The sequence below is a fragment of the Amblyraja radiata genome, chromosome 47 (assembly GCF_010909765.2).
Source record: "Amblyraja radiata isolate CabotCenter1 chromosome 47, sAmbRad1.1.pri, whole genome shotgun sequence".
NCBI lineage: Eukaryota > Metazoa > Chordata > Chondrichthyes > Rajiformes > Rajidae > Amblyraja > Amblyraja radiata.
In genome coordinates this window covers 6714294-6739910 of record NC_046002.1, presented here as the reverse complement: position 1 = coordinate 6739910, position 25617 = coordinate 6714294, and the positions used below count along the sequence as shown (strand labels likewise).

Here is a 25617-nt window from a genome sequence, read left to right as displayed (position 1 = left end):
TTAATGTGGGGGGTAGGTATTAACTGAATTTCTAGGTCCCTACCTGGTCGGTGTGGCAGCCTTTTCTCCGGGCTGCCCGTTGACCCGTCCTCGTGGCCTACCTGCGGGCTTGGAGCGCCGTTTCCTGGCGGGAACCGCCCAGCACCTCGGCCTCGGCGGCGGCACAGCATTGGAGCGCTGGAGCGGAGCGGAGTGGAGCGGGCGATCCCTTGCCTGGGTCGCCGCGCTGGAGCGACGCGCTGGAGCTTTACCAACTTTACCAACGGGAGCCTGGGCGCTCCAAACCGGCGCGGCCTTGTCGGCTTCGGCAGCCGCGGGCTCCAACCAGGAAGCGGCCGTTCCAAGTGGCCCAGCCGCCAAAAGGACTCTCCCGACGCCGGGGCAAGACCACCCGGTGAGAACGGCCAGGAACATCGGGCCTCCGTAGAGGCAATTGCGGTGGCCTCAATAGGCATGACTTTGGGGTGAACATGGGGTGGGGACTGGACATTGTGCCTTCCTCCACAGTGCTATCCACTGTGGGGGGATGATTTTTTTTGTCTAATTGTAGTCCTGTAGGTCTGTGTCCAAGATGGCTGCCGTGAAGAGAGAGTGGACGCTGGCGCGAATTGGTTGCCGCTGCTCCCTCTTCACACTGTTTTTGATTTTCTGTTTTTGGATTGAATCCTGTTTTTAATTTGTGTCTCTGTGATGTCTTTATTACTTGTTATATTCCGATTATATGTTATTATGTAAGGTGTCCTTGAGATTTTGTATGAAAGGCGCCCATTAAATATAAAATTTATTATTATTACTTGATGCCACGAGTACCTACGACTAGCGTCACGGTCTGCTACGACCTCGTGACGACCATGCTGCAAGTACGAGTCAAGATCAAACTCGGCAGAGGTCTTGAATTAGGTCGTGAAAGGCCCTTAACTCTCACTTGAGAGCATCCAGAGAACCAGCCTCCACCGCCCTCTGAGGCAGAGAATTCCACAGACTCACAACTCTGTGTGTGTGGAAAAAAGATGCTGGTTTAAACTGAAGATAGCCACGAAAAGCTGGAGTAACTCAGCGGGACAGGCAGCATCTCTGGAGAGAAGGAAGGATAGCTTTTTGTGCCTATCAACATTATATTTCCTTGGCTACTCGAAACTGGAGATGGAAAACCACACTCTCAATGACTTAGATACATGAAACTGCAAAGCCCACTCTGTTATCCAGAGTTGGGGAACAGAGAACCAGAAGAAGGTACACAAAAAAGCTGGAGAAACTCAGCGGGTGCAGCAGCATCTATGGAGCGAAGGAAATAGGCAACGTTTCGGGCCGAAACCCTTCTTCAGAACCAGAAGACACTGGTTTAAGGCGAGTGGGGGCAAATTTAAATAGGAACCTGAGGGGTAACTTTTTTTTTTTAAATACAAAGGGTGGTAGGTGTTTGGAACTAGCTGCAGGAGGAGGTAGTTGAAGCAGGTGCTATCACAAGAAAGATTCAGACAGGTATACGGATAGGATAGTGGACAAAAATGCCGGAGAAACTCAGCGGGTGAGACAGCATCTATGGAGCGAAGGAATAGGTGACGTTTCGAGTCGAGACCCTTCTTCAGTCTGGTGGAATCAAGGGATATGGGGAGAAGACAGGCACGGGTTATTGATTGGAGACGATCAGCCATGATCACAATGAATGGCGGTGCTGGCACGCAGGGCCGAATGGCCTCCTCCTCCACCTATTTTCTATGTCACCTATTCCTTCGCTCCATAGATGCTGCCTCACCCGCTGAGTTTCTCCAGCATTTTTCTCTACCCTCAATTTTTCCAGCATCTGAAGTTCTTTCTTAAACATGGATAGGATAGGTTTAGAGGGATACGGGCCAAACGCAGGCAGGTGGGGCTAGATTAGATCGGCATGAGCAAGTCGGGCTGAAATGCCTGCTTCCACGGTGTATCAGATGAGACGCTGGAATCTTGAGCAAAACACAAATCGCTGGAAGAATTCAGCGGATCAGGCAGCATCTGTGAAGGGAATGGACTGCGATGCTTCAGGGCGGGATCCTGTTTCAGAGTAAGGGTCTCCCACCAGAAACATCGGCTGTCCAAGGTAGACAAAAATGTTTGAGAAACTCAGCGGGTGCAGCAGCATCTACGGAGCGAAGGAAATAGGCAAAGTTTCGTCCCGAAACGTTGCCTATTTCCTTCGCTCCATAGATGCTGCTGCACCCGCTGAGTTTCTCCAGCATTTTTGTCTACCTTCGATTTTCCAGCACCTGCAGTTCCTACTTAAAACACATCGTCTGTCCATTTGCTCCACAGATGCTGCTTGAACTTGATGCACTGAGTTCCTCCAGCACTTTGCACTTTCCTTCAACTATTGAATATACTTCAAGGTAAATGAGCTCGGAGCCAATGCGTATACATTTCAAGACCCTCCTCTAGGTCTACAAAGCCCTCAATGGGCTTGCCCTGCCCCCTCCTACATTAAAAGTCTTCTCACCCACCACTCCACCTCCAGGTCCCTCAGATCGGCCGCCTTGGGGCTGCTGAATATCCCGCGGTCTAGGCATAAGCTCAGGGGCGTCCACGCCTTTGCGGTTGCAGCTCCTAGACTGTGGAACAGCAGCATCCCCCTTCCCATCAGAACTGCCCCCTCCATCGACTCCTTTAAGTCAAGACTAAAATCTTATCTATACTCTTTCCTGACGTTCACTGAGCAAGGGCTATATGTATATAGTTTGTTTGTTTATACTATTCTTATAACAAATGTCAAGCACTTTGGCCAACGAGAGTTGTTTTTTTAAATGTGCTATAGAAATAAATGTGACTTGACTTGACTCGACTTGATCAAAAAGTGAAAGTCATCAAGAGCCAAGCTCCACAAAATCTTACTGCGACGTGCAAACCTTACCCGCTTCTGCTCGCTGTCTTCCTCCCTCTCCTCGGAGATCTTCCCACTCTTGGCTACCTTCGTTCGCGAGTGCTTGATGGTGGTTTTTATGGCTGGCCGGCAAACGTAATTCTCCAGGCTTTTCGGGGGTTTTTTAGTCCTCTTCGGCTGCAGCCCAATTTTCAGCTTCAGGCTGCCCTCCGTAAAGTTTGTCTCCTTGACAGAGAACTGCTGCTGGTCCGAGTTTGGCGGGTCGAGCACTTGCCTCAAGTCGACCACTTTGCCCTCCTCCTGCTTCCAGTGCGTACCATCTTCCTCATCCAAGGCAGTCCCCTCCAACTCTTCCTCTCTCCTGCCAACAGCTTTGCTGTAGCAACTCGATGGGGTATTCTTGCCAGGGCTACCCTCTGCATCCAAGCCCAACGGCGGGTTCATAGACCCTAACAACACATTTCTTTGTTCCATTCTGCACCTTTGCCCAATCCTTACCAGCAGGGCAAGGATGGCTACAGACAGGCACCTGTGTGTTCAGATGGCTACTTTCTGTAGCAGGCACTGACACTACACAAGCTGCCAGGTTATTTCTCCCAGATGAAACGTGGCATTGCTGTCACTGAGAAGAGAGAAAAACAACAACAAATCAGAATTAGCTACAATTCACAAACCCCTTGAATTTTCCCCAGCCATGTGTCAAGGACTGAGGTTCAGCTTTTTAAATCTGGTACAGAATACAGAGCAGCACAAGAAACAGACCCTTCGGTACTGAGTGTCTGTGTCATAGAAACAGAAACATAGGTGCAGGAGTAGAGGCCATTCGGCCCTTCGAGCCTGCACCGCCATTCAATACGATCATGGCTGATCATCCAACTCAGTATCCCATCCCTGCCTTCTCTCCATACCCCCTGATCTCTTTAGCCACAAGGGCGAACATGATGCCTGGATAAACCAATATCTGCCTGCATACGATTCATATTCCTATATGCCCGGAAGCGAGCGGGCAAGATCATCTCTGACCCCTCTCACCCTGGCCAAACTCTTTGAATCACTTCCCTCTGGAAGGCAACTCCGGACGGTCAAAGCTGCCACCGCCAGACATAAAAACAGTTTTTATCCACGAGTAGTTGCTCTACTCAACAGCCAGAAATCTGTAGCCTCCCTTTGATCTGGTATTTTGTTGGTTCACATGCTTGATCAATGGTGTTTTATCATTAATGTTTCAATATTATTAATGTTTAGTGTTTTCTGAGTCATTCGTAGCTGTCACTGTATGTCGTGGTGTTACTTGCGGGCGGAGCGCCAAGGCAAATTCCTTGTATGTGAATACTTGGCCAATAAACTTACTTACTTAATCCGTGTCTATCAAAAAGCCTCTTCAATATCACTATCAAACCTGCCTCCACCACCATCCAAAGCAGCGCGTTCCAGGCACCTACATCTTCTTCAAACTTTACCCCTCTCACCTTAAAGCTACGTGAGGTATGTAGTCTTTGGAACATCCACCCTGGTAAAAAGATTCTGACTGACTACCCCATCAATGCCTCCAATAACAGACTGACCGTTTTCTCGGGGAAGCTGGGGACGTCGATCAGGTCTACCCAGCTGGCAAACCCGTATGTCTTTGGAGGGTGGGAGGAAACCGGAGCACCCGGAGAAAACCCACACAGGTCACAGAGCGAACGTACAAACCCATAGTCTGGATCGGACCCAGGTACCCGATTTCATGAAACCCAGCTTCATTAGTTGCAAAACACTTAGGTTCAATAGACAATAGGTGCAGGAGTAGGTCATTCAGCCCTTCGAGCCAGCAGCGCCATTCAATGTGATCATGGCTGATCATCCCCAATCAGTACCCCGTTCCTGCCTTCTCCCCTATCTTTAAGAGCCCTATCTAGCTCTCTCTTGAAAGTATCCAGAGAACCGGCCTCCACCACCCTCTGAGGCAGAGAATTCCACAGACTTCTTCAGGAACAGCTTCTTCCCCACAGCCATCAGGCTGTTAAACACAACATCAAACAGACTCTGAACAATAACTGTCTATTATTACTATTGCACTTTATCTGTTTATTTATTGTGTATATGTATGTATGTGTGTGTGTGTGTGTGTGTGTGTGTGTGTGTGTGTGTGTGTGTGTGTGTGTGTGTGGGGGGGGGGGGGGGTCTACGGCAGTGGTTCTCAACCTTTTTTCAGTGATGTACCCCCTGTGAAATTTTTTTTCAGCCAAGTACCCCCTAACCAGCGCAAAAAAATATTTTAAAATCTCACGTACCCCCTGGAGTGCATTCACGTACCCCCAGGGGTACGCGTACCCCCATTTGAGAACCACTGGACTCTACGGTATATAGACACACTGAACTTTCATCTCCTGTTCTGTGTTATGTTCCCATATTGTGTTGTGCTGCAGCAAGCAAGAATTTCATTGTCCTATCTGGGACACATGACAATAAAACTCTTGACTTGAGGGCCCAGAGATTACAAAAAAATACTTCAAGAGATTCAAATGCAGGATCCTTTCTCGACTGTGCAGGCAAACAGGGGCACCTTCTCAAGATCTTCAGAGTAAGATAAACACATTGGAAGCCCTCTGCAAGGTTGAAACACCTAATGAAGCACTTATGAATCGTGACTGCAAAGTCACTCAAATACCAGCGAGTGCAAATTGGCTGCCACGTTCACTTGCACAATATTTACAGTACTTCAAAAGGGATTGCTTCATTGCCAAGCACTTTGGAATGAGAGCAGATTTTTCAGGATTCTGCATCTTTTGGAGATTTCCAGCTCAAAGGGCTGCTTTCATTCTTCTAAACCCCAGAGTGTACAAGCCCAGCCGCTCCATTCTCTCAGCATATGACAGTCCCGCCATCCCGGGAATTAACCTTGTAAGCCTACTCTGGGCTCCCTCAATAGCAAGAATGTCCTTCCTCAAATTAGGGGACCAAAACTGCACACAATACTCCAGGTGTGGTCTCACTAGGGCTCTGTACAACTGCAGAAGGACCTCTTCCTTTGCTCCTATATTCGATTCCTCTTGTATAAAGGCCAACTGGCTTTCTTCACTGCCTGCTGTACCTGCATGCTTACATTCTTGACTCTTGACTTGACATGGAGCGAAGGAAATAGGTGACATTTCGGGTCGAGAACCTTCTTCAGACCCGACAAGTCCAACAGAGGTCACAGTTGGGATGAAATTGGGGAGAGTGATTGGATTTTGTGCATACTTTATTGAAAAATTATGCTTCATCAAGGCACAATGAGATCTCTGCTAATAGTAAGTTGTTTAAGAAGGAACTGCAGATGCTGGAAAATAGGTAGACAACAATGCTGGAGAAACTCAGCGGGTGAGGCAGCATCTATGCCAGTCTTAGAATAAAGGGGAGGCCATTTAAGACTGAGGTGAGAAGAAACTTTTTCACCCAGAGAGTTGTGAATTTGTGGAATTCCCTGCCACAGAGGGCAGTGGAGGCCAAATCACTGGATGGATTTATGAGAGATTTAGATAGAGCTCTAGGGGCTAGTGGAATCAAGGGATATGGGGAGAAGGCAGGTATGGGTTATTGACTGGGGACGATCAGCCATGATCACAATGAATGCGGTGCTGGCTCGAAGGGCCGAATGGCCTCCTCATGCACCTATTTTCTATGTTTCTATGGTCTGAAGAAGGGTTTCGGCCGGAAACGTTGCCTATTTCCTTCACCCTTCGGCCCGAAACTTTGCCTATTTCATTCCCTCCATAGATGCTGCCTCACCCGCTGAGTTTCTCTAGCTTTGTCTACCTTCTGCTAATAGTAAAATGGTATAGTGGTATGCAAGACAGCAGCAAATCCTTTGAAGATCCAAAGTCAGCATGCCAGGATTTGAAAAGCTGTATGACGTTATAATGCAATCCACTACTGCTCTGTATAAGTAAATTGAATGAATAAATAACATTATGGAGATATTGCTTTTTAGCTACGTAATTGGCTGTCAAAACACCGGCAATCAACCTTCAGCTGACTAGGAGTAGGAGAATAAAACAAAAAAAAGTCTTCTTAACCCTTAGGGTCTGTCAAAACTGGACTGCACAGGCGGGACTGAGCAGAGCCAAGGCGTGGAAGTGAGATGGCAGAGGAAGCACTCGTTCAAGGCAAAGCACCCTGAATATTTGGATGTTTAAGAAGGAACTGCAGATGCTGGAGCTTCGAAGGTGGACAAAAATGCTGGAGAAACTCAGCGGGTGAGGTGGCATCTATGGAACGAAGGAATAGGCGACGTTTCAGGTTGAGACCCTTCTGGAAACTCAGCGGGTGAGGCGGCATCTATGGAGCGAAGGAATAGGCGACGTTTCGGGTCGAGACCCTTCTGGAAACTCAGCGGGTGAGGCGGCATCTATGGAGCGAAGGAATAGGCGACGTTTCGGGTCGAGACCCTTCTCGAAACTCAGCGGGTGAGGCAGCATCTATGGAGCGAAGGAATAGGTGACGTTTCAGGTCGAGACCCTTCCGGGTCTCGACCGAAACGTCACCTATTCCTTCGCTCCATAGATGTTGCCTCACCCGCTGAGTTTCTCCAGCATTTCTGTCTACCTTCAGTCTGAAGAAGGGTCTCGACCCGAAACGTCACCTATTCCTTCGCCCCATAGATGGGTCTCGACCCAAAACGTCACCTATTCCTTCGCTCCAAAGATGCTGCCTCACCCGCTGAGTTTCTCCAGCATTTTTGTCTGCCCTGAATATTTGGATGGCAAGTGGCGTGACTGCAGGAAGCCTGGAGATTAATATTTCTCCCACCAAAATACAATAAGCAGAGGCTATAGTTATTTCAGTTCACAATTCTGCAGACCCAACGACCTTGCTGTAACCCAGCTGCAGTTCCCGATCTCCTTCCCAAGGAAGCTTCAGGCATCAGGCCTTGCTAAATATTTCATACACCTCATATTAAACTATCACCATATTTAGAAAACAAATTGAATCCAGTGGCCATACCCCCGTAGGAAATGTAAGATCGATCTCACGTGTGGCGCATTTATACATAGTCAATGATAACAGATTGTGTTCTTCAGAAAGCTACAGTATTTAAGAAGGAACTGCAGATGCTGGAAAATCAAAGGTACACAAAAGTGCTGGAGAATCTCAGCGGGTGCAGCAGCATCTATGGAGCGAAAGAAATAGACAACGTTTTGGGCCGAAACCCTTCTTCACAATTCTATACAGAACTTCCCAAGTTATTTTAACCCTGTAATCCAATGATATTTCACACACATTCACAAAGAAGCACCGACCACAATCTCACAGTTGCAGGGACCTGATCAGGTTTGATCCTGACTATGGGTGCTGGATGTACAGAGTTTGCACGTTCTCCCTGTGACCGTGTGGGCTTTCCTCGGGTGCTCCACACTCCAAAGACGTACAGGGTTGTCGGTTGTGTAGGAAAGAACTGTGCAGATGCTGCTTTTCTTCTTCTTGTTTCTTGGCGCTCCAAAATATTCCAAATGGAATTTAAACTGGAGGTGGCGGAGGGAGGACTTAAGCCAGAAAGGGTTTAAATCGAAGGGAGACACAAAATGCTGGAGCAACTCAGCGGGGCAGGCAGCATCTCTGGAGAGAAGTTTCGGGTCGAGACCCTTCTTCAGACTGATGCTGTAGGTTAATTGGCTTCTGTAAATTGTAAATTGTCCCTAGTGTATAGGATAGTGCTAGTGTCTGGGGTGATCGCTGGTCAGTGCGGACTCGGTGGGGCGAATGGCCTGCTTCCATGCTATCTCTCTCTCTCTCTCAAGTCTAAAGTCATGGATTAATTAAGAGATGAATTTAACAGTTACATCAATTAATGGAAAATCTTTAGTTCGGATACCGAGGAATTCCTGGCTGTACTTCAAATAATGTCTTGGTGTGTTTTAAATCCATCTGAGAAATGTCAGGCCTTAATTTGAAAGTAATGGGCCTGTCCAATTAGGCGACTGTAGGAGACTATGCAGTCGCCACATGTTCGCGGGTGGTTGCCGGGTAGTCGCCTTCATGTTCGTGAGGAGTTCCCGCATTCTGGGAACTAGTCGCGGCCTCGCTATGGTCGCCGCAGATTTAGCGGCGACCACAATGAAGCCGCCATGGAGAGTAGCTAGAATTCTCGTGCCGTGGGTGCAGTGGTAGTGGGTTGCCAGGAAGGTTACCGTAGGCTGTCGTAGGTTGCAGCCGGTGCTGACCGGTGAATTTCATTAGCTCATTGGGGGAAAATCGACGCAAGCAGTAGTTTTCAGAACCAAGGATAACCGACGGGTAATCTTACTGTCCGCCGAGCTTCACAACCGTGGATCTCTGGCTTCTTAAAAGTTGTCTCCGTTCCTTCGACCTCCTGGCAACCCACTACCGCTGCACCTACGGCACGAGAATTCTCGCTACCCTTCATTCTGGTCGCCGCTAATTTTTCAACCAATACCCTGCAACCGCAGGAGATGCAACACCTTGCCCTTTACCCGCCCCCCCCCCCCCCCCCCTCGACTCCGACTCCGTCCAAGGACCCCGACAGTCTTTTCAGGTGAGGCAGAGGCTCACTTACACCTCCTCCAACCTCATCTAAGGGGTCACAGTTTAAGGATAAGGGGGAAATCTTTTAGGACCGAGATGAGGAAAACATTTTTCACACAGAGAGTGGTGAATCTGTGGAATTCTTTGCCACAGAAGGTAGTTGAGGCCACAGTTCATTGGCTATATTTAAGAGGGAGTTAGAAGTGGCCCTTGTGGCTAAAGGGATCAGGGGGTATGGAGAGAAGGCAGGTACAGGATACTGAGTTGGATGATCAGCCATGATCACATTGAATGGCGGTGCAGGCTCGAAGGGCCGAATGGCCTACTCCTGCACCTATATTCTATGTTTCTATCTACTGTATCCGCTGTTCCAGGTGTGGACTCCTGTATATCGGCGAGACCAAGCGCAGGCTCGGCGATCGTTTCGCTGAACACCTCCGCTCAGTCCCCCTGAACCGACCAGACCTCCTGGTTGCTGGACACTTGAACTCCCCTTCCCATTCCCACACTGATCTTTCTGTCCTGGGCCTCTTCCATTGCCAGAGTGAGGCCCAGCCCAAATTTGATGAACAGCACCTCATATTTTGCTTGGGTAGCTTACACCCCAGTGGTATGAACAATAACTTGTCTAACTTCAAGTAACCCTTGCTTTCCCTCACTCTCCTTCCCTCCCCCTCCAAACTCTGCGACCAGTCTAGACTGTCTCCGACTACAATTTATCTCTCTGCTTTGTTCTTACCTTCTCCCAGCTAACATCTATTCTACATTTTCCTTCACCTCCAATCCCTTTGCCCTGTTTTCACACCTTCTAGCTCTGAGATTGGAGCCATTTCATTTGTGGGACATCCGGGGCTCATCCAGGTCCTGGTAAAGGGCCCCGTCCCACTTTCACGACTTAATTCACAACCTTTTTTACTCGTGGACATTTTTCATCATGCTAGAAAAAACGCCCCGACCTACTTGAAGCCACGAGTATCTACGACTCACATCACGGCCTGCACCGACCATGCTGCGAGTATGATTCAAGGACAAACTCGGCAGAGGTGGTGAATTAGGTCGTGAAAGTGGGACAGGCCCTTAAACAAACCGAGGATTTGTTCTCGCACTATCCATCCCACAATGAGTTCCAATCCCCCCGCTACCACAAGTAAAAGCCCTTTTCTTTCACTCTCCCTTAATCTTTCTATCAGTTACCTTAAATCTGTGGCTTTCCAATCATTGAATTTTCTGCTTGGGGAAGCAAGGTGAAAAGTGAGCCTCTCATTTTGAAATACATTGATTAAAATCTCCCCCACTGTTGCACAGTAAACAATCCTTGCCAATCTCTCCCCAAATTCAATTTCTCCAGTCACGGCAACATCCTTGTAAATATCTTTCCTGCAGCGAGTGACCAGAGTGTTACCCTGCTGCAACTGAAGCATGCATGTCTAGTATTTGCAAGGGCTCCAGTGTTACCAACTCTCTCATATATCTGCCTAACAATTAACCACATACATCTTGCATTTGATCTTACAGAGGTGTACAAAATCATGAGAGGAACAGGCTGAGCAAACGCACAGTCTGTGTCTATTGTCTATTGTCTAAAGAGGACCCTCTCGAACTTCTACAGGTGCACAGTGGAGAGCATGCTGACCGGTTGCATCGCGGCTCGCTTCGGCAACTTGAGCGTCCAGGAGCGGAAAAGAATGCAGAAAGTTGTGACCACTGCCCAGTCCATCATCGGCTCTGACCTCCCCACTGTTGAGGGGATCTATTGCAGGCGCTGCCTCAAAAAGGCTAGCAGCATCATCGAGGACCCACACCATCCTGGTCACACACTCACCTCTCCGCTGCTGCCATCAGGTAGAAGGTACAAGAGCCTGAAATCTGGTACATCCAGGTTCAGGAACAGCTACTTCCCCACAGCCATCAGGCTATTAAACTCACCATCAAACAAACTCTGAACTATAACAGCCTATTGCACTTTATCTGTCTATTTATGTGTAGAAATATGGTCTATGCTACATAGACACACCAAACAGTTCAGTATTTATGCTTACAATATTCTGTTGTGCTGCAGCAAGCAAGAATTTCATTGTCCTATCTGGGACACATGACAATAAACTCTCTTGACTTGACTCGAGTCTCTTGCCCGGAGTAGCGGGATCGAGAACCACAGGACATAGGTTTGAGGTGGAGGAGTGGAAATTCAATTGAAGCCAGAGAGGTGACTTTTTCACACAAAGGGTGGTGGGTGTACGGAACGAGTGCGGGAGGAGGTAGTTGAGGCAGGGACTATCGCAACATCTAGGCAGGTACATGGATAGGACCCATTTAGATGGATATGGGGCAAACGCAGGCAGGTGGGACTGGTGTAGATGGGACACATTAATCGCTGTGAGCATGTTGGGCTGTATAACTCGAGGACTATCTTTTTCTTTGGGCTTACAATCAAAAACATTGATACGTGTCTATCAATGAGCCTGTGGCAGTCAGTGTGAACAGCTTCCATTCACTGATCAAACCTGTGATCCAATCTCTCGTTTTCTCTTAAATCCCACCAGCTTTAATTCTTCTGATCACTTTGCCATATGGGATTTCATCAATTGTCTTGTTATAATTGAAGCAAATTGTGGACGCAGCCCAGACCATCACACAAGCCAACCTCCCTTCCATTTATTCCATTTATGCCTTACACTGCCTCGGCAAGGCCAGCAGCATAATCAAGGAAGAGTCGCACCCTGGCCACTCACATCTCTTCTGCCCTCTCCCATCAGACAAATGGTATAGAAGTGTGAAAACGAACACCTCCAGATTCAGGGACAGTTTCTTTCCGGCTGTTATCAGGCAACTGAATCATCCTACCACAACCAGAGAGCAATGCAGAACTAATATCAAACTCATTGGTGACCCTCAGACTATTCTTGATCAGACTTTGCTGGCTTTACCTTGCACTAAACGTTATTCCCTTATCATGTTTCTATACATTGTAAACAGCCCGATTATAATCATGTATGGTCTTTCTCCCGACTGGATCGCACGCAACAAAAGCTTTTCACTCAGGCGACTATGAACTAAAACTAGTAGTCCACCACTAAATATACTCCCCCCTCTGCCAACTCTCAGTCAAGCGAGTCGATCACAAACTTCCCCGAGTACAATTATTTAAGAAGGAACTGCGACGGTAGAAAATCGAAGGTAGACAAAAATGTTGGAGAAACTAAATGGGTGAGGCAGCATCTATGGAGCGAAGGAAATACGCGACGTTTCGGGTCGAGACTCTTCTTCTGGGTCTCGACCCAAAACGTTGCCCATTTCCTTCACTCCATAGATGCTGCCTCACCCGCTGAGTTTCTCCAGCATTTTTGTCTACCTTCTAATAGTGTAGACTCCTCGCTTTCCAATAGTTTTTTCCTCACCATCGCTAGGGTTGACTGACTAGTAACGCATCAAGTTTTTTCCCTTGGTGTGCAAGAACATCTTGTCACCAAACTTCGAGTAACTTACCCATGGCCAGAATAGACCCGGCTATTTCCTCTTCGTAGCAGTTTATAGTCCCTGTGTCACGAACATCCCTCCATACTAATGTGCTTCCACATATTATTAAAGTCCAATGTTCGTTCTTACAATCGTTGAACTAGTATTCTATTTGGATCTTTAGAGACTGTTCTTTCTTATCAGTCCTCTATGTCATCATTCATTACAACATTATGAAGGTATGGTCACCATATTGAGTGATGGTTGTACGGTTTCTGACTTAGACAAAACCTACGTAAGTTTACTCCAGCAACTCCGGTTTCCTCCCACTCCCCAAAGACGCACAGGTTTGTCGGCTAACTGTCTTGGCAAAATTGTAAATTGTCCCTAGTGTGTGTAGGATAGTGTCAGGGTGCGGGGATCGATCGTCGGCTCGGACCCGGTGGGCTGAAGGACCTGTTTCCGTGCTGTGCCTCTGAACTAAAATTAATTTATGGACATTTGTAAAAACAGAACCATTCGTAACCCAGGGATGACCTGTATATTTTAACAAAGGAGACATTTAATGAGCCTAGAGAAAAATGCTGGAGAAACTCAACGGGTGAGGCAGCATCTATGGAGCGAAGGAAATAGGCGACAATTTGGGTCAAGACCCTTCAAACCCGCTGAGTTTCTCCAGCATTTTTGTCTACCTTTGATTTTCCAGCATCTGCATCTTAAACATTTAATGGGCCTAGTAATTCAATACTTTTAAATACGCTAATTGTCTAACACTTCCTCTCCATCTCCAAGTTACATACAATCACGATATTATCCCCCCAAGGTAGGTGGCTCAAAATTCTTTAAATTCCTGTAAGTAGACTCAAATGCATTATCACCGCTGGTGGGAGAATCCCCAATGACGGAACATAGTTTTAAATGACCGATCCTTAATCTTTTAACCGAGGGGCATACGAATCTAGAAACTGCAGACCCTGCTTTACAAGAAATGACTCGTAGTACTGGAGTAACAGCAGGTCAGGCCCTGGAGAAAATGGATCTGAGACATTTCAGATTGGGATTCTTCTTCAAACTGCAGGGTCCCACCGCTAAATGCCACCTATCCATGGTCACCAAGCTGCCAGCACTCCAGCACTTTGTGTCCTTTCCTGTAAACCAGCGTCTGCAGTTCCTTGTTTCTAAGTTCTCATGCACCCGTTTTAAGTGACCACTGCCTGACGTGCTGAGTTACTCCAGGGCTGTATTTTTGTGCAAGTAAGAACCTCGTCTTGAGGGTGTTGAATCTCTTGATGTTTCTACCCCTGGAAGACAGATGAAATAGAAAGGCCTGGAAAAAGAGTTACACAGAGAGTGGTGAATCTGTGGAATACACAGAGGGTGGTGAATCTGTGGAATACACAGAGAGAGGTGAATCTGTGGAATACACAGAGGGTGGTGAATCTGTGGAATACACAGAGAGTGGTGAATCTGTGGAATACACAGAGAGTGGTGAATCTGTGGAATACACAGAGAGAGGTGAATCTGTGGAATACACAGAGAGTGGTGAATCTGTGGAATACACAGAGGGTGGTGAATCTGTGGAATACACAGAGAGAGGTGAATCTGTGGAATACACAGAGAGTGGTGAATCTGTGGAATACACAGAGAGTGGTGAATCTGTGGAATACACAGAGTGGTGAATCTGTGGAATACACAGAGAGTGGTGAATCTGTGGAATACACAGAGAGTGGTGAATCTGTGGAATACACAGAGTGGTGAATCTGTGGAATACACAGAGAGTGGTGAATCTGTGGAATACACAGAGTGGTGAATCTGTGGAATACACAGAGAGTGGTGAATCTGTGGAATACACAGAGTGGTGAATCTGTGGAATACACAGAGAGTGGTGAATCTGTGGAATACACAGAGAGCGGTGAATCTGTGGAATACACAGAGAGTGGTGAATCTGTGGAATACACAGAGAGTGGTGAATCTGTGGAATTCTCTGCCACAGAAGGTAGTTGAGGCCAGTTCATTGGCTATATTTAAGAGGGAGTTAGATGTGGCCCTTGTGGCTAAAGGGATCAGGGGGTATGGAGAGAAGGCAGGTATGGGATATTGATTTGGATGATCAGCCATGATCATATTGTATGGCAGTGCAGGTTCGAAGGGCCGAATGGCCTACTCCTGCACCTATTTTCTTTGTTTCTCTATAGAGAAAGGAGAGAGTGTGGCAAACTAGGAGGGCAAGTGCAATTCATTTATATGAAATTGCTCTTGGCAGTTATTTCTACGAAAAAGAAACCACCTATTACAAGACTTAGTATTGTTAGCAAGATGAAATGAGCATTCAGCTGTCGATTAGTGAAATAATATCTGGAAAGCCCCGGCACTAAATCATACCATTTCAATTTGTAACTCTGCGTCACTGTTTTGTGGCCACTCAACGTCAACATTGTGCTAGATGAAAATCTTCTCAAACACCAAGCAAACTCTTTGGGTGTGATAGATCACCAGTAATTCTGAAACCCAGCAGTTTCACTTTGATGACCAGCGTTTCGGGTCGAGACCCTTCTGGAAACTCAGCGGGTGAGGCAGCATCTATGGAGCGAAGGAATAGGTGACCCGAAACGTCACCTATTCCTTCGCTCCATAGATGCTGCCTCACCCGCTGAGTTTCTCCAGCATTTTTGTCGACCAAGCTACAATTGTGAGCAGTTGCCAGAGGGGATTAGAGATGATGAGTCACAGCTTTGGAAGCAACTGGAGAACTTTGGAATTTACACCACATTGCGTTAAGTTTTCAAGTTTCTGATAGTGATAAACATGCAGGACTTGGATCAAAATCTTGCAACTTCCTTCCCATCAGCAGAGGGGATTTCATGTTCACCAGCACCACAGGAGAAACGTAACCGTATGCTGTGGTTCAAGAAAGCAACTCAATGCCAATAAATGATAACGATAGCATATCCCCAGACAAGATTCAATAATAATAATAACAATAATAATATATTTTATTGTCATTGCACCTAAGCGCAACGAGATTTGGTATGCAGCTTCCATCCGATGTCATAACTTAAATAACTAATAAAATTTAGATTTAGATACCTCGAGAACATGGTTTGTAAAAAGAACATTGCAACAGTAAAATAGTCAAAACAGTTCAAACAGACTAAAGTGCAGATGTGCCTGTGCGACGTGGCCATCCGAGGGAGACAGTCCAGGGGGGATGGGGGGCACTCAGCAGGGCCGGTTCAGAGCCGCTATAGCTCTGGGAATGAAGCTGTTCCTGAGTCTGGAGGTGCGGGCGTAGAAGGCCTTGTAACGTCTGCCGGAGGGAAGTAGTTCGAACAGTCCATTACAAGGGTGTGTGGAGTCTTTGTGAATGCTGACGGCCTTCCTGAGGCACCGTGTGTGGTAGATGGCACAATGGGCTAAGTGTTCGGCTGGCAACCTGAAGGTGGCCGGTTCGAATCCCGCTTGGAGTGCATACTGTCGTTGTGTCCTTGGGCAAGACACTTCACCCACCTTTGCCTGTGTGTGAATGTGTGTGAGTGATTGGTGGTGGTCGGAGGGGCCGTAGGCGCAGAATGGCAGCCACGCTTCCGTCAGTCTGCCCCAGGGCAGCTGTGGCTACAGAAGTAGCTTACCACCACCGAGTATGACTGAGGAGTGAATGAATAATGCGATGTAAAGCGCTTTGAGTATTAGAAAGGCGCTATATAAATCCCATCCATTATTATTATCATTAGATGCCCTCCAAGGCCGGTAGCTGTGTCCCAATGATCTTCTGCGCTCTGTGGACGACGCGCTGAAGAGCTCTCCTCTCCGCCTCCGTGCAGCTGAGATACCACACAGAGATGCCATACGATAGTATGCTCTCTGTGGTGCAGCGGTAGAAGATAATTTATTGTCGTGTGTCCCAGATAGGACAATGACATCCTTGCTTTGCTTCAGCACAACAGAATATAGTAGGCATAAACAAGCGAGGTAAAGATTGTTTTTATTGGTGGCACAGCGGCAGAGCTGCTGCCATACAGTTCCAAAGACCCGGGTTCGATCCCAACGACGGGTGCTGCCTGTGCGGAGTTTGCACGTTCTCCCCATGAGTTTTCTACGGATGCTCCGGTCTCCTCCCCACTCCAAAGACGTCCAGGTTTGTAGGTTGATTTTCTTTGGTAAAAATTATAAACGGTCCCTGCACGTGTGGGATAGTGTTAGTGTACGGGGACTGATGGTCGGCACAGACTCGATGGGCTGAAGAGCCTGTTGCCGTGCTGTATCTCTCAACTAAATTAGGCTTGATGGTAATAAACGGGGATAAATGGAAATTAGGAATGTTAATCTCTCCCAGTTTGTTTGGTAGAAAATTCTGATTTGTGCTACAAATCCACAGTCCAAAGATACCAATGGGACCGTGAGGCACCTTCCTGAGGCACCGTGTGTGGTAGATGGCACAATGGGCTAAGTGTTCGGCTGGCAACCGGAAGGTAGCCGGTTCGAATCCCGCTTGGAGTGCATACTGTCGTTGTGTCCTTGGGCAAGACACTTCACCCACCTTTGCCTGTGTGTGAATGTGTGTGAATGTGTGTGAGTGATTGGTGGTGGTCGGAGGGGCCGTAGGCGCAGATTGGCAGCCACGCTTCCGTCAGTCTGCCCCAGGGCAGCTGTGGCTACAGAAGTAGCTTACCAACACCGAGTGTGACTGAGGAGTGAATGAATAATGCGATGTAAAGCGCCTTGAGTATTAGAAAGGCGCTATATAAATCCCATCCATTATTATTATTATTAATGGGACGACTGTTTGCAAAGGAGGATCATTAGAGGCTCTAAAGAGAAAAAGGATTTCCGTTGCACCACTGTGCCACCCCCGAATTGTAAACCTAAAAAGGCTACCGTTATTTACTGAAACAAAGAACGACAGATACTGGAGATAGATATAAAATGCTGGAGTAACTCAGCGGATCAGGCAGCATCTCTGGAGAAAAGGAATATACGTGACGTTTCGGATCGAGACTCTTCCATCCGCAGTCTTCTCCAGAGATGCTGCCTGATCCGCTGAGCTACCCCAGCATCTTTGGTGTTACCCTCCCCGTTGGATTACAACCTTGTCATGGTCGGGGGGGCTTGTGTGTCTCAGTGACCCCTAGAGCTATGCCAGTGGGAGATTCGTCTCCTGTTAGGGCCTCCCACACTGGACAGGTCGAAGGGTAGAGGCGAGACGAGGAGCCATCCACTGATCGGTAATCAAGTAGTGATGTTATCGTTAGCACACTTAGTACTTAACAAAGCTTAAAAGGAAGGAGATCTTTGGATTTTCATGTTAAAATGCTGCTAAGAAGTAAAACAAATGTTTCATAATGCGCATCTATTGGGAGGAAATATTCAAAACACAATATCTCTTAGTGACTCGGAACTCCATTAATAAATAGTAGTTTTCTTTTTTTAGATTATTCAATCTTTACCAAGTGTTCCAACTTGGACCCACACCTCACAACCCAACAAATTAATTATCTTCAAATACCTCTGCAATTGTCTCTGTCAGATAGATTGCCTTGAACAAAATTGTGCTGCCTGACCCACAATAACCTATATTCCTCCCAAGTTAGTAACACTACAAAAGTCGCAAGCACTTTTCCCTTCTGCTGACATCAGACTGATTAACCAGGATTTGTTTCAAAAATTAGTGTGTGTGTGTGTATACACACAGACACACACATATATATACACATACATACACATACATATACATACATATACATACACATACATACACACACACATTATATAACACAAATATATATATATATATAAATTTATATGTCTATTTATATATCTATATATATATATCTATACGTGTATATATCTATAGAATGTTGTGTGTGCGCGACAGACACACACACACACACACACACACACACACACACACACACACACACACACACACACACACACACACACACACACACACACACACACACACACACACACACACACACACACACACACACACACACACACACACACACACACACACACACACACACACACACACACACACACACACACACACATATATATATAAATGGGACAGTATTTGCTGCAATGACACAAAGTGCTGGAGTTACTCGTGTTCAAAGTGCTGGAGTAACTCAGCAGGTCTGGCAGTGTCTCTGGAGACCAAGGATACGTGGTCAAGTCAAGTATATTCGTCACATACACATACGAGATGTGCAGTGAAATGAAAAGTGGCAATGCTGGCGGACTTTGTGCAAAAAGACAAACAAACAAACAAACTACAAACAGAATGGAACAGAATCACATATTCTTTTGCATATTAAATATTGTGGGCGGAAGGAAAAAGGGGAAATTTTTTAATTTTTTTTTAGACAGTAGAATGGTTCAGTAAAGTTAGTCCCTGGTGAGATAGGAGTTTACAGTCCGAATGGCCTCTGGGAAGAAACTCCTTCTCAACCTCTCCGTTCTCACAGCATGGCAACGGAGGCGTTTGCCTGACCGTAGCAGTTGGAACAGTCCGTTGCAGGGGTGGAAGGGGTCTCCTGTGATCTTATTGGCTCTGGAGTTGCACCTCCTGATGTATAGTTCCTGCAGAGGGGCGAATGACGTTCCCATAGTACGTTCGGCCGAACACACTACTCTCTGCAGAGCCTTCTTGTCCTGGGCAGAGCAATTCCCAAACCAGATAGTAATATTTCCGGACAAGATGCTTTCCACAGCCGCTGAGTAGAAGCACAGGAGGATCCTTGGAGACACTCTGAATTTCCTCAATTGCCTGAGGTGGTAAAGGCGCTGCCTTGCCTTACTCACGAGTGCTGCAGCGTGTGATGTCCATGTCATATCCTCAGAGATGTGGACTCCCAGATATTTAAGGTCGAGACCCACAATGTCACCTATCCATGTTCTCCAGAGATGCTGTCTGAGTCACTGAGTTACTCCAGCACTGTGTGTCATTGCATTCCATGCAATCCCATTTCCCCCACCCCACAGTTTCTTGTCTCTACAATATTTGCTACAGTCCTCTGGGATTGTTCACTAATAATCACCAGTTCGATATTTGTCTACCCATCACTAGTTTCCACCAGCAACCGACCGCTCGAGAAGTCGTTAACATTTTACCCTTATAACCATATAACAATTACAGCACGGAAACAGGCCATCTCGGCCCTACAAGTCCGTGCCGAACAACTTTTTTCCCTTAGTCCCACCTGCCTGCACTCATACCATAACCCTCCATTCCCTTCTCATCCATATGCCTATCCAATTTATTTTTAAATGATACCAACGAACCTGCCGCCACCACTTCCACTGGAAGCTCATTCCACACCGCTACCACTCTCTGAGTAAAGAAGTTCCCCCTCATGTTACCCCTAAACTTCTGTCCCTTAATTTGGTATTTTCCAAAGCAAATAGTAAAATAATTAAGGACAGCCAATTAAAGCATGTAGAACACCCCTTGTGGCATTTTAATACCCACCAGGGCTTCAAATATCACAGGAGGGACATTTTACCTGAAGTTTGAATTACAATTCACACTAGAGGTTAATTTGTTCCATCTCAAGTGCACAAAGTCTGCTGAGAGTGAAGTTGGACAGAAGCGCGCACACGAGTATATTCGGCAGACGAGTCCAGCATGAAGGGACAGCAAAAGGTAAAAGAGCGTTTGGCGAAAGAAAAGGAAGCAAAGTCTCTGAAAAGCAGAGGCAGAGTCAGCAGAATTGGCGGGTGCTGTGGCAGCTCTCGGCCGTTTCAAGGGCAGCCCAACCTCAGAGTCAGAGAGTGGTGAAGATGAATGGGCTAAGTGCACGCATCAACAGAACAATGGGCCACATATCATCATCAGATCATCACAGAAAGACCGCCGCCGCTTTTGAAGCTTTTTCGTGGGGGGACTATCAAGTCGACAACATTCCAAAATTAGACACAAATTCTCAACAAGCTCCACAGCCTCCAGAGAGAGAGCGCAAGAGAGACAGAGCGCGTGAGGGAGAGAAAGAGAGGGGGAGAGAAAGAGGAAAGAGAGGGGGAGAGAAAGAGGAAAGAGAGGGTGAGAGAAAGGGGGGGGGAGAGATAGAGGGGGGAGAGAGAGATAGAGGGGGGGGGAGAGAGATAGAGGGGGGGGAGAGATAGAGGGGGGGGAGAGATAGAGGGGGGGAGAGATAGAGGGGGGGAGAGATAGAGGGGGGGGAGAGATAGAGGGGGGGGAGAGATAGAGGGGGGGAGAGATAGAGGGGGGGGAGGGATAGAGGGGGGGGAGGGATAGAGGGGGGGGAGGGATAGAGGGGGGGGAGGGATAGAGGGGGGGGAGGGATAGAGGGGGGGGAGGGATAGAGGGGGGTGGGATAGAGGGGGGGGAGGGATAGAGGGGGGGCGAGATAGAGGGGGGAGGATAGAGTGGGGGGGGGATAGAGGGGGGGAGGGATAGAGGGGGGGGTAGAGGGGGGGGTAGAGGGGGGGGGGGATAGAGGGGGGAATAGAGGGGGGGGAATAGAGGGGGGGGGGGATAGAGGGGGGGGGTAGAGGGGGGGGGTAGAGGGGGGGGATGATAGAGGGGGGGGGAGATAGAGGGGGGGGGAGATAGAGGGGGGGGAGATAGAGGGGGGGGGAGATAGAGGGGGGGGAGATAGAGGGGGGGGGAGATAGAGGGGGGGGGAGATAGAGGGGGGGGGGAGATAGAGGGGGGGGGAGATAGAGGGGGGGGAGATAGAGGGGGGGGGAGATAGAGGGGGGGGAGATAGAGGGGGGGAGGAGAGATAGAGGGGGGGAGGAGAGATAGAGGGGGGGAGGAGAGATAGAGGGGGGGGAGAGTTGAGGGGGGGGAGATAGAGGGGGGGGAGAGATAGAGGGGGGGGAGAGATAGAGGGGGGGAGAGATAGAGGGGGGGGAGGAGAGATAGAGGGGGGGGAGGAGAGATAGAGGGGGGGGAGGAGAGATAGAGGGGGGGAGAGAGATAGAGGGGGGGGAGAGAGATAGAGGGGGGGAGAGAGATAGAGGGGGGGAGAGAGATAGAGGGGGGGAGAGAGATAGAGGGGGGGGAGATAGAGGGGGGGGGGAGATAGAGGGGGGGGGAGATAGAGGGGGGGGGGAGATAGAGGGGGGGGGAGATAGAGGGGGGGGGGAGAGGGAGGGGGGGGGGAGATAGAGGGGGGGAGGAGAGATAGAGGGGGGGAGGAGAGATAGAGGGGGGAGGAGAGATAGAGGGGGGGAGAGAGATAGAGGGGGGGAGAGAGCTAGAGGGGGGGAGAGAGATAGAGGGGGGGAGAGAGAGATAGAGGGGGGGAGAGAGATAGAGGGGGGGAGAGAGATAGAGGGGGGGAGAGAGATAGAGGGGGGGAGAGAGATAGAGGGGGTGAGAGAGATAGAGGGGGGAGAGAGATAGAGGGGGGGAGAGATAGAGGGGGGGAGAGATAGAGGGGGGGAGAGATAGAGGGGGGAGAGATAGAGGGGGGGGAGAGATAGAGGGGGGGGGAGTGATAGAGGGGGGGGGAGTGATAGAGGGGGGGGAGTGATAGAGGGGGGGGAGTGATAGAGGGGGGGGAGAGATAGAGGGGGGGAGAGATAGAGGGGAGAGATAGAGGGGGGAGAGATAGAGGGGGGGGAGATAGAGGGGGGGGAGATAGAGGGGGGGAGAGATAGAGGGGGGAGAGAGATAGAGGGGGGGGGAGAGATAGAGGGGGGGAGGAGAGATAGAGGGGGGAGGAGAGATAGAGGGGGGGAGGAGATAGAGGGGGGGAGGAGATAGAGGGGGGGAGGAGATAGAGGGGGGGAGGAGAGATAGAGGGGGGGAGGAGAGATAGAGGGGGGGAGGAGAGATAGAGGGGTGAGGAGAGATAGAGGGGTGAGGAGAGATAGAGGGGTGAGGAGAGATAGAGGGGTGAGGAGAGATAGAGGGGGGAGGAGAGATAAAGGGGGGAGGAGAGATAGAGGGGGGAGGAGAGAAAGAGGGGGGGAGAGAAAGAGGGGGGGAGAGAAAGAGGGGGGAGAGAAAGAGGGGGGAGAGAAAGAGGGGGGAGAGAAAGAGGGGGGAGAGAAAGAGGGGGGAGAGAGAGGGGGAGAGAAAGAGGGGGGGGAGAGAAAGAGGGAGGGGAGAGAAAGAGAAGGGGAGAGATAGAGGGGGAGAGGGGAGAGAAAGAGAAGGGGAGAGAAAGAGGGGGGGAGAGAAAGAGGAAGAGAGAAACAGAGGGGGAGAAAGAGAGGGAGAGAGACAGAGAGGGGTGAAGAGAGGGGGAGAAAGAGAGGGGGAGAAAGAGAGGGAGAGAAAGAGAGGGGGAGAAAGAGAAACCCATGAACCACTGACGAGGGTCATGGGGAATAAGTAACCACGAGGAGATTAGGTCGGCAGCCACACAGCGTGCAAGGTCAATGATAACAAAGTTGAAGATACAGATTAATTTAAGCATAACATGGAAGGATGACTTGCTCAGACTTGATATTGAAGTGGATTCAAAAGATGCGCCTCCAGTACAAAGGACAGGCTTTAATCTCAAAACTCTCAGCAACAGTCACTCTACAACTTTAAACACTTTGACATCAGCAAGTTTCCAGGGATGCCGACAATGGTTAGTGCAATAGGGTTGCTAAAGGCTGGACATGTGGAGCAGCAATATCCTAATTTGTCCTCCGTTCTACAAACGACACTGTGGACAGCTCCAATTACCACAACGTCCTGTGATCAGAGCACAGGGGAGTTATACGCAAAATGCTGGTGTAACTCAGCAGGTCAGACAGCCTCTCTGGAGAGAAGGAATAAGTGATGTATTGGGTCGAGAGCCTTCTTCAGACTGGGAACGTGTGCGAGGTGACTTGGCCACAGGATGAGAGGGAGAGGACAAGGGAGATAGGATGGAATTAGTGAGGTATGTGGAAATGAATTGAGAGGGGCAAGAGCAGACAGAAACAATGGGTCTGCCGGGGCAGTTCTGCTTATGGATTTTGGGGAGAAGGTAAAACTGGGCAGTGTGGGGCTGGATGGAGGCTGTGGAGATCAGACAGCCAGTGTGGGAATTGGTCTCTGAAGGGGCTGGAAGATTGCAAACTTCACATAGTCCGCCCTGTTTCGACGAGTGCACAAATAAGATCAAATAGAACAAGTTGTCCTCCAACTTTAGGCTGTGCACGCCATACGCAAGAAGAAGAAGGTGGCCTCTGAACAGAGGGTCCTCGGAACCTTGGTTAGGGAAGAGAGAACTGGTCTCGGAGGCGCAGAATGGAAATTGGAAATTGCCTTACAATGGATGAGCAGCGTTAATGCAACTCAGCTGCGTTCAAAGGCCAAAGACGATGTCTCTCTGTACATCAACGCTCCCAAGGTCCTTTCCATTTACTCCATTGATCTCCCAAAGTGCTTTACCTCACATGCCTAGATTATAGCTGGCAATTCCCCAGCTCATCCATGTCCTGCTGTATCCTTAGACAACCTTTATCTTCAATCAACGCCACAAATTTCTGTTTCGCCTACAAACTTACTAATCAGACCAGCAGCTACCTCATAGAGTCAGAGACTCACGCGGGTTCGATCCCAGCTACGGGTGCTGTCTGAACAGAGTTTGAATATTCCCCCTATAATCACGTGGGCTTAATCCAGATGCTCCAGCTGCCTCCCACATTCCAAAGGCGTGCAGGTTTACAAGTTAATTGGCCTCTGCGAATTGCCTCTGGTGTGTAGAATGTGAACATGGGTTCGGGTTCAGATTCAGATTCAATCTTTATTGTCATTGTGCGGTGTGCAGTACAGAGACAACGAAATGCAGTTAGCATCTCACCCAGATGAGCGAACATAGAATAATCAGCAATAAATATATATATACGTACATACAGTAGTAGTGGTGCAATTTTTCTGGGGGAAGGAGTGTCTGGGTGGGGGGGGGGGGGGGTGTGATTGGCAGTCACCGAGGTACATTGTTGAGTAGTGTGACAGCCGCAGGGAAGAAGCTGTTCCTGGACCTGCTGGTCCGGCAACGGAGAGACCTGTAGCGCCTCCCGGATGGGAGGAGGGTAAACAGACCGTGGCTGGGGCGAGTTAAACTAACTAACAATAAAATAAAACGGTGAAAAGACAGACAACTGCTGGCAGGGCAGCCACGCACAGGACAAAGTCAAATGTGACTTTTCTCCAGAGATGCTGCCCGTCCCACTGAGTTACTCCAGCTTTTTGTGTCTATCTATGGGTGATCAACAGTCGGCATGGACTGTTTCTACACTGTATCTCCAAACTAAACTTTGGAATTGATAGTTTTAAAAGCATATTCCAAACTCAAGTGGTAAATGTATAGAGGCAGTCTATTACCATCACATACCGAAGCATAGCACTCATTCTATTTTACCTGCTGCTAATTGGTGCCAGTGCAGTTTATTAAGCCCAGGGAAAAGAGCAAATGCTAGAATTTAGACAACTTTGATAAATGAGAACAAGAGGTGAAGTGCCACATTTCGGTGTCCAGCTGTGAAATCCATCACCAGAACTATATTGCCATTGATCAGTGGAGGCTAACATTTAATTGAAATGAAATGGATGCTCCCATCTGAAAGAGAACCGATCCTCACACAATCCTGCGGTCGCTTGTAGATTTCTATATCGTGGACCTTTTAAAAATAGGTCAACCAGAAGCTATTATTCTCACAAGAGTTCTCAACAAGTTTCCACTGAACACAGAACAGCGGGAGTGTTTGGGAGAACATTGTAATTGCTCTCCACTCATCTGCTACAAAGAGCAACTGTGCAGAAGGCAATACCTGTTATCAGTGACGATCTCCCCTCCCTACCTGGCATCAAGGAACATATCCACATCGATTCAATAAAACTG

At 48.4% G+C, this 25617-nt stretch overlaps 1 protein-coding gene across 1 annotated transcript in view; it reads right to left on the bottom strand.

Moving 5' to 3' along the window:
- Window positions 1–1878: 1878 nt before the first annotated feature.
- LOC116968894 (histone-lysine N-methyltransferase ASH1L-like) overlaps window positions 1879–25617 on the bottom strand; it is a 37012-nt gene continuing 13273 nt past the window's right edge. Inside the window, exons 2-3 of the mRNA XM_033015874.1 lie at window positions 2812–3476; window positions 1879–1946 (exon numbers count right to left, since the gene is read on the bottom strand). Of these exons, the coding sequence (XP_032871765.1) occupies window positions 1879–1946; window positions 2812–3328 (585 nt within the window). The 5' untranslated portion in view covers window positions 3329–3476. The remainder of the gene's footprint in view (window positions 1947–2811; window positions 3477–25617) is intronic.